This window comes from Protomyctophum parallelum (genome assembly GCF_964188405.1).
Source record: "Protomyctophum parallelum genome assembly, chromosome: 17".
Taxonomy (NCBI): Eukaryota; Metazoa; Chordata; class Actinopteri; order Myctophiformes; family Myctophidae; genus Protomyctophum; species Protomyctophum parallelum.
The window spans coordinates 38,502,098-38,511,837 of NC_139719.1; the positions used below are offsets into that span (position 1 = coordinate 38,502,098).

Genomic DNA, 9,740 nt, shown 5'->3' on the forward strand with positions numbered 1-9,740 from the left:
CTTGGGTTTGTTGACCCCATGGACCCCCCCTCCTAGCTGCTGAATTAGTTTTCATCTCCTCCACATTGAGATGCCAGTTGCCACGGATCTTTATCGGCCTCTGACTGAGGATCTGCTGAACAGGTTCTGAGTCGTCAAACACCACAAAGCCAAAGTTGGGGAGCTTCCCACCGTTCTTGATGATGAGCTCCAGGACTCGACCAAACTGCTCGAAGAACTCCATGAGTTCAGCTTTGTCCACGTCGTGAGGGATGTTTCCCACAAACAGCTGGTGGGCGGTGGGTTTCCTGAGCTGTGCTTGCTTCTCGGCCTCCTCCCTCACTTTGTTCTCCCGCTCGACCACCTTCAACTTCATCTTCTCCACCTCCATCAGGAAGGCCTTCAGTCGCATCTCCTGCTCTCCCAGCCGCTTCTCTTCCTTCTCCACAAACTCCTCCCTCACAGCAAGCTTCTTTTCCAACTCCGTCAACGCCATCTCGCGGTCTTCTAAATTTTCTCCCCAAGCCTTCAGTTTCTCCTTTTCCTCTTCCAGCGTTGTCACCTCCCTCTTCATAAAATCGTCCCGCTCAACAATCTTCATTGTTACCATCTTAATCAAAGCCATCTCCGACTCATCTAAACTGTCTCCCCAAGCCTTCAGTTTCCTCTTCGCCTCTTCCACCATTTTCTCCTCCTCTGCCTCGTTCTCTAACTGCAGTGCCTCGTTCACTGTGCTGTTCTCAGGAGTCACCATGTAATCGCTGTACATTTCCATGACTTGTCAGTTAAAAGTTCAACTTTAACTTGTAGTATATTGTCAGATTCACAAGTTTACAGGTGTAAAAAGAGTGAGTGAAATGATGTTCCATACAAGATTCCACAAATTGCGGTTCCTAAAGATAATTAAAGAAAGAATATGTTAAAAATAACAAATGTCCTATTCTTTTGTATCCCTTGATAATATTTTATGTTACCAGCAGCTATCTGTTGTTTGCACGACACTGTGCGAGCTCTGGAGGCTGCTATAAACAGGCCCTTTGTTGACGTATGATGGCGTCACCAGCCGTACCTTCTATGGAGTTTTCTTCGCAATCCCCCCTGGATTGGACCGCCACAGGCCACACCCTTCACATGGGATTAGACCGCCACAGCCCTTCACATGGGATTAGACCGCCACAGGCCACACCCTTCACATGGGATTAGACCGCCACAGGCCACAGCCCTTCACATGGGATTAGACCGCCACAGGCCACACCCTTCACATGGGATTAGACCGCCACAGGCCACACCCTTCACATGGGATTAGACCGCCACAGGCCACACCCTTCACATGGGATTAGACCGCCACAGGCCACACCCTTCACATGGGATTAGACCGCCACAGGCCACACCCTTCACATGGGATTAGACCGCCACAGGCCACACCCTTCACATGGGATTAGACCGCCACAGCCCTTCACATGGGATTAGACCGCCACAGGCCACAGCCTTCACATGGGATTAGACCGCCACAGGCCACAGCCTTCACATGGGATTAGACCGCCACAGCCCTTCACATGGGATTAGACCGCCACAGGCCACACCCTTCACATGGGATTAGACCGCCACAGGGCCACACCCTTCACATGGGATTAGACCGCCACAGGGCCACAGCCTTCACATGGGATTAGACCGCCACAGGCCACACCCTTCACATGGGATTAGACCGCCACAGGCCACACCCTTCACATGGGATTAGACCGCCACAGGCCACACCCTTCACATGGGATTAGACCGCCACAGGGCCACAGCCTTCACATGGGATTAGACCGCCACAGGCCACACCCTTCACATGGGATTAGACCGCCACAGCCACACCCTTCACATGGGATTAGACCGCCACAGCCACACCCTTCACATGGGCATGAATACATATTTTTGAGGGGCAACAACTGGCTTTCGGAAATTACGTCATATGTTTGTTTAGAGCACTTTAAACAGTGTGGCATTGAAGTCTATGGACTTTTAATGTGTGTTTAGAGTACGTTTGTTTGTGAGGCACCCATCACTTCAAATTATCTTTTTCATTTTTATATTATAATATTATTACTAATTTGTTTTCTTCTTTTCTTTTTTGAGGGGCGCTAGCCACTCCTATATGTATCGGGTCTAAATCATTTAGAACAGCAGTTGTAATAGACATTAGTTAGTACCAGTACTTGTGCGCTCTGCTTGAGCACAAGTAGGCCATGCAAAGGCCATGTAATGGCCTACTTGTGTGCAAGGCGCATGTTTGCACCTCGACAGAGTGCATTTGTTTTTTTCAACAATGTATTTATTGATTTTCCTTTTTTCCAATACAATACAGATACAAAAAAAATCACACCCGTGTGAACTGAGTGGTGCAACTCCCCTCTCTCCCCCCTCCTCTCCTCTCTCTCTCTCTCTCTCTCTCTCTCTCATTAGCAGGCAACAGTGCAGCACTATCCCTCTCTCTGTTTCTGGCACAACAGCGCCCCTACTGGTACTCATAGTCATATACTGGTGCTCATTAACGTCACATACGTGAACACAGACATTGCTGTTCATTACTCAAAAAACAAACGAAAACGACCAAAGACAACAGCACTACTCCTCTTCAGCTTCTTCCATTAAATGTGAAACTTTTTATTTTATTTATAGTGCAACATCACCCCAAGGGGTCTCTAGGTGCATTTCAAAACAATAGCACAGCAAAAAACAGCAATAAAATCACAATAGCATGGTAACACGATAGCGAAGAAATACAGTAAAGCATAATACAGTGTGTCAATACACATGGCTGACATACAGTAAGTATCATGCGATAGGACACAGCTGATCATCAGAAGATCTTTTAATATAGAGCAAGGTGAATATGATGATTTCAGTGAACTAGGGGGAACCATAATCCAGGGAAAAAATATGGGTTTTAACTAAGTCTAGATTAAAACATGTCTATTGAGTTGGCATCTCTAACTGTTTTTGGGAGAGCATTCCAGAGACTGTTATTAACAGTGCATTTCTAGTATTATAATTATTATACGATTTTGTTTTCTTCTTTTCTTTTTTTGAGGGGCACTAGCCCCTCCTTATTCAGCTATAATAGATTTCCGTCTTACACAAACATTAAATCCCCATTGGCAATGGATGGAGAATGTGTCTGAGCAAATCAGCTATATTTACATCCCACACAAACATTAAATCCCCATTGGCAATGAATGGGTTGACCCAGAGAAAATGGTTTCCAGTTTTTCCCCCAGGTGTAAAGATAGTTTGTTATCAGCGAGCCAAGGTGCAGATTCTACCGAGTAAGAGCTGAGGGCCTTTTCTTTTTTTTAAAACATCTGTTTATTATGATTTTTGGCATAAAAGCATTTCAGTAATGATTTACCAGAAAATTACAGACAAAAAATAGCCAAAAACATACAAACAAGAGACTTACAATAAAAAGAGACAAAACATAACTCAAAGAAAAAGACAAAAACAATAAAATAATAACTGACAAGGCTGATGACTACACGGCACTCCGAGGACAGAAACAACATCACAATCAAGTCTAAAAAACATTTCTGATATGGAAAATAAGACAAATGCATACATGTGGCTGAGGGCCTTTTCAACCTGCAGTTTGTTGCTGTCTGAGACCAGCAGTGCCGAGTCATCTGCGAACAGGAACAACAATTAGGAACAGTAAAGGCCCTATAGTATGTTTCCTTAATGTAGAACACCACAGCTCACTGTGGGAGGAGGGGTTAATTTACACACACAAAAAAGTTAAAATATGGACGTATGAGACTTCCTGGACAGCAATGATATGACACTATAGGCTAAGGTCGTCCCCTGCAGTGTTCCCTGTCCCACCGTCTGAACAAGACGCTTCTCTCACTGACATCTTCTTCAACACTTTGAAATGGGTATCTATATGCTTTTATTTCATTGTCTTTATCTAGACATGCAATGATTCTGATTGCTATCTATAGGATATAGAGCTATAGTTCTAAGTCTATAGTTCTTCAACTTCTTTGTGCCAAGAAGAACCCCCACAATGATGCATATTAATTAAAATGCAAAATTATATATGGAAAAAATCAAGAACTGAGCAATTATCAGTTCATTACCAGTGGCTGCCTTATATCTCCAGAATTGTGCGATGAAATGTAAATATTAAAAAATATATATATATATATATTTTTTTAATTGATCTAATCCGGTGTGCACGTGATGACGTGCACGTTTTTCCGTTGCCTTGTATTTAAATTGCCTTGTATTTGTCACAATGGCCAAAATTGGCACAACCTCTACACTTTGGTGTCAAGCCGGTGGCAATGCGTTAACATGGATAAAGATCACACCCGTGTGAAGTGAGGGGCGCTAATATCTTAACGTCTAACTCATGTTGATTAGGTGATGCAAAACAAACGGTGCCAACACGAATGCCATTAACAATAAAGAGACAATATGACGTAATGAGGGACAGCATGACGTAAATCTATCCCTTCATTGTCAATGGCGTTTTTAGTTCAACAAACTAACTAGAACTAAAAACAAAAATGAAACCTCTATATAAAAATGTTGATGTGTGAAATGTCATCTGCTCTGTAACAGCCTCATGCCGAGCATGGCTGACAGCCTGACACAGCGCCGTTTGGATGAGTGTTGCTCCGTTCACTTCTTGGGCTATAGCCAGGTCCAATGGCGGCTCTTCTATACATAGACTTCTATTGGCGAAGTGTGACAAAGTCCTGGTCCGGAAGTTGGCCGAGTGCACTGGACTCGGGCAACAGCCCAGCTTTAATGATCTTAAGTCCCTTTATTTGAGATCGTTTTTTTTTTTTGTAATCGTACAACATAAACATTGCAGAGACTTTAGTTGTCACTGTGCAATACTTAAAACAGTTTTTTTATGTTTCACACATGCCTAAAACTATACCGATATATCTGTGGCACTCTAATTTCAAACTCTACCTTATGTCACACTCAAGAGTTGCATGAGCAGCACTCGAGCGCTATTTTCTGCTCCCTCAATTTACAATCTAGGCATTTAGCAGACGCTCTTAATCCAGAGCGACAATGGAGCGACAAGGGAGCATGGCAATACATCACATACATAAAAAGTAGTTCAGTCAAGAACGTAACAGTGGAGTATCTATATAATGAAACTATATATATATATATATAAACTATACTAATAGTCTAATACTATACATTATGTACTATAAAGTGCTATGACTACATGAAATGCAATTCTAGTTCTGTCTATGTAAAACATGCTATAAGTCAATGACGCCGCTCCTAGTCTACACCAGGGGTTATCTATGTGTTTGGCTGGGGACCCCCGGAAATCCTTTGGCCATGTCTCGCGACCCCCGCCCCGCCCTGACTCCCCACCCCCAATACAAACGGACTGCAAAAATAACCTTAATAATAGAGAAAATATATTAAAAATGAATACTGAAACCATATATACTGAAACCAGATATAATCATTAAGGAAAGTTTATGCATGCACTATGTGTAGGCTACTATGTAAACTCTTCATTACCATTTTTAAATTTTAGTTTTTTTTTTTTTTAATTTTGGGACCCCCCACAATAATTTGGTGATCCTCCGAGGGGTCGTGACCCATGGGTTGAGATCTACACCAATCTGGGCTGATCAGCCCAGTTTTATTTTTTGAGAGAGAGAGAGAGTGTGCAATGATATAATTATGAGGCTTCAGTCAAACAGTTCTACCATCGATAGAGACAAGTATAGGGGTGTAACGATACATTTTAACAGCGATGCGATACACATCAAAATAGGCGATCTACAACCTCACAACTTTGTGTGCTTGTTTGGCAACTTTGTCTGATGTATATGCTTATCAACAACAGATACATGTCGTCTACTGCCATCGGTTAAAGGAGAATTCCATGCTAGAAGGCTTTCTTACCTTTCTTTGTAGTTGTTCCGTCCCCACCAAAGAGGTCCAGGTGTTTGTTTTTTTGTGTGCAAAAACTCTTTATTGGCAATTTCCCCTACATAAGCCCTCAATGAATTGCATTGAATTGAATGGGACTATGGGGTGTTTTGCTAATTCACTTATTTCCATCAAAATAAGTAGTATGGAAATAAGCGAATTAGCACAACACCCCATAGCCCCATTCAATTCCCATTCAATGCAATTCATTTAGGGCTTATGGTATAGGGGAAATAGCCAATAAGGAGCTTGCAAACGGGGAGCGATACAACGCACATCGTTTATTTTCAATGAGACCTGCGTTTTTGGTCGTAGAAGTCCCGGTCCCGTTGCGTGCGTGCGACTCACCAGACCTGGGTTCTGTTTAGCTTTTTACGCTTGCGTTGTTGTTGCGCCCCTCTGGAGCAGACCTGGAGAAGACCTGTATTGATCCAGGCAACAACGCCTGCGTTCCTCACTTCACGTTTGCAATGCCCTTAAAACACAATCAGTGCCGGAAGTGCATCAAAATAGAAGCTCCGGGGTGCCAGAGTTGTCTGATCGCTTTTACTCTGAAAGCCTTGAACCGGAAACACTTTCCTAAAAAAGTTGACTTTACAAAGAGACCTCACATCCCCGATCATCTTAATTAATTTTTTTACGCTCCAAAAAACGTTCATATTTTGCGGGAGAGACGGATGAGGAGCAGAAATGAAGCGGCAGCATATCGATCCGTTCATCACCACGGAGAGCGCCTTGGATTAGGAGATACGAGTCATTCTTTCCGCCGCGCTAACATGGGAGTCAATGACAAGCTAATAGTTGCACAGAGCGTTAGCCTACGGAAAGCGAAATGCCCCCAAAAAAAAGGAATAATTCTGAATATTCTTATCTCGCCCCGCGTCGCTGGGACGTCGCTAGGACGTCCACAGACGTCGTAGGCACTAATATTTCGGGATCCTGAATGTGTTTTAATATATCTGAGTTTCTGAGTTAATACAAAGCATGTACCTTAATTGTTTTGTTGTTTTTAGGTTTTAGGACAACTATGGAGATTATAACTACTGTTATAAAAACTGCTGTTTATCACAATAAAGAGATGGATCCATCTAGTGGAAACCCCCCTGAACTCCAACGCTCCCACTACACCATGGCCCTGGTCATCTACAGCCTGGTCTTTGTGCTCGGCGTGCCGGGGAACGCCGTCGTCATCTGGGCGACGGGCTTCAAGATGCAGAGAACCGTCACCACCGTCTGGTACCTCAACCTCGCCATGGCAGACTTCCTGGTCGCGGCGGCCATGCCCCTGCCCATCGCGTACGCGGCTCTGGGCGGCCACTGGCCCTTCGGCTGGTTGGCGTGCAAAATGACAGTCTCCGTTCTCTCCCTGAACATGTACGCCAGCGTCTACGTCCTGGCGGTCATCAGCGTCGACAGATGCGTGTGCGTGGTGTGTCCGGTGTGGGCCCAGAACCACCGCAGAGTGGGAACGGCGTCCTGGGTCAGTCTGGGCGTCTGGGCGCTGGGCTTGGCTCTCAGCTCCTACAACATGGTCAATAGGAACGCGACCCCCTACCCCCGTGATAAGGACATCATCCAGTGCATTGACGACTTTAGACTCCCCCAGAACTACACCATACCAGAAGTGAATCAGTCCAGGGCATATCGATTCGGTCTCATGTACTTCACCGCTCAGTTCCTCATGGGATTTGCGGTCCCTTTCGCCGTCGTCGTCTCCTGCTATTCCGTCATCGTCTATCGGCTCAGGAATAGCCGCCTGCCGTCCAGCCGATCGGGGCGCCCCTACAAAATCATAGCAACGGTCATCGCCATGTTTTTCCTCTGCTGGGCCCCCTATCACATCATGCATCACGTTGCCTTTGTGAAAATGCTGGCGACGGAGTACAGCGGACCGGATCGCGTGGTCACCTTCGGGATCCCCGTGACCATCGGCCTGGCACTTCTCAACAGCTGTCTGAACCCACTGCTGTACGTGTTCATGGCTCAGGGTTTCAAGGACGTGTTCCGCAGGTCTATCCTAAAGGGGCTGGAGGAAGCCTTCGCCGAGGAGCTGCCTGAGACCCTCAACAGTTCCACAAACCCAGGGAGCGCCATGCAGTCAAGAGACTGCATGGCCATACATGGTGATTTGTGACACACAGATTTAGGGTGAGCTAATCTTAAAACGCGTAGGTTGCGATGTAGGTCGTATAGGTCGCAAGATGAGCTTGCCCCTCCTGTTTAGGGTTATACCCTTGAATGCCTAATATGTAGAACTGTCACGTCCTCTCCTATAGGACGTACCATGCCTGGATCGCCGTCCTTATGTTTGCCCCTTACCACCCTGTTCCCCCCCCCCCCCCCCCCCTGAGAGACTGATTCATTCTGGACTCAGCTGCGGACTATTATGCCATCAGGGCCTGATGGTATCTATGTGTGTCTGGTGTTGAGATCTGTGTGTTAACTGTAATCGTCCTTTGACGCGTCGCGTGTGTTAGTTGTGATATCCTTGGTTTGCTCGTCCTACTATCCCTGCGAGGCATCTTGTGTTCTAAGTTCCTGTGTGTGAAAGTTTAATGGAGGTCCTGTTCCAGTCCTCCGGTGGTCGCTGCCTGCATTATTCAGACCAGTGTGTGTCCGGCGGAAACCTCGTATGAATCTGATCTCAGCCTCAGGTCATATCCCCTTTGGCCAAAAAGTACCGTTTATATGTGTGATGGGGGGCTCAGAGTGCATCCACTAAGGAAAGTAGGCTTTCTAATGACACAACCCGCCTTTGTTTTGGTGAGTAGTAAAAACGTTCTTTTTATTTACGCTAAAGAGGAGAGGCTGGTCTGAGTTCGATTTGAGATTTAAAACTGAAAGTCCCATAGCCTTACTGCGCAGGGCAGAATCGTAGAAGCAGTAGAAGGCTATGGAGCAGCGCTAAGTATAGCCTATGTTTTCAAAACCAAAGCGATGATGAAAAATATCAAAAAATACGTTGACGTAACAGTTTTAGAGGGGCACTAGCCCCTCCTATGCCCAGCTTCGGGTTTGTGTAAACACAAACATTGAAGACGGAAAAGTGAGGACGCAAATTGTATGAGATTAGATGATGTATGACGATAGGAGCGCCCCTCACTTCACACAGTATTATGTAGTGGTTCTCTTCTACATGATGGAGCTTATGCAAACAATTAAATATGACGTTTAGCTTAAGCAGGCCTCTTATTATGATTCCCCAATAGGCGGCCCGCGGGCCATCTCAAGGGAAGAGAAGATGGCAGAATGCTATATGTTGTAGGCTATCAATGATTGTGAGTCTACTAACTCAAGTTATCAATTATCCATTGAATGTCTAATTATTTTAAAGCAGTGATGTCATGGGTTGAACTAATCTATAATCTTGAAGTAGAGTCAGACATCGGACTGAGTCAGTGGTCTCTTGAAAGAGGAAGTGCCATAAATAGCTGATGTAAGGGAGGAAATCCTACCAGCCCATGTAATTAGCATACTCAGACCATGCATAGAGACACACGGGGACTACAATAATTTGCTTTGGTTCTAAGGTCACATTCTCACCTAATACTTCGGTAGACTCAGATCCGTATGGGCGGGGAATTGGGATTCTTGCATATTTAATTGGCTGGGGTTTGCCTTCACACTGTCATTCGCAGCAATTGGAAACGCAGCAGGGGGGAACTTTATCAATGTGTTCCATTCATAAACTATAGCCTACACAGTGAAATCTATGGTAATAAAATTACACTCATAACGTGCATGTGTCGTGGCGTCTGGGACCCCCCCCCCCCCCTCTCTCTACGCACGCAGCCGCCACACAC

The 9,740-nt window shown here is 45.2% G+C and overlaps 1 protein-coding gene across 1 annotated transcript; it reads left to right on the forward strand.

Moving 5' to 3' along the window:
- Positions 1-7,015: 7,015 nt before the first annotated feature.
- LOC310874744 (fMet-Leu-Phe receptor-like) lies at positions 7,016-8,473 on the forward strand (the record flags this gene model as incomplete). Its single annotated transcript, XM_083787608.1, has 1 exon — positions 7,016-8,473. The coding sequence occupies one exon, from the start codon at positions 7,016-7,018 to the stop codon at positions 8,069-8,071; it is 1,056 nt and encodes a 351-aa protein (XP_083643734.1). The 3' UTR covers positions 8,072-8,473.
- Between the last annotated feature and the right edge of the window lie 1,267 nt (positions 8,474-9,740).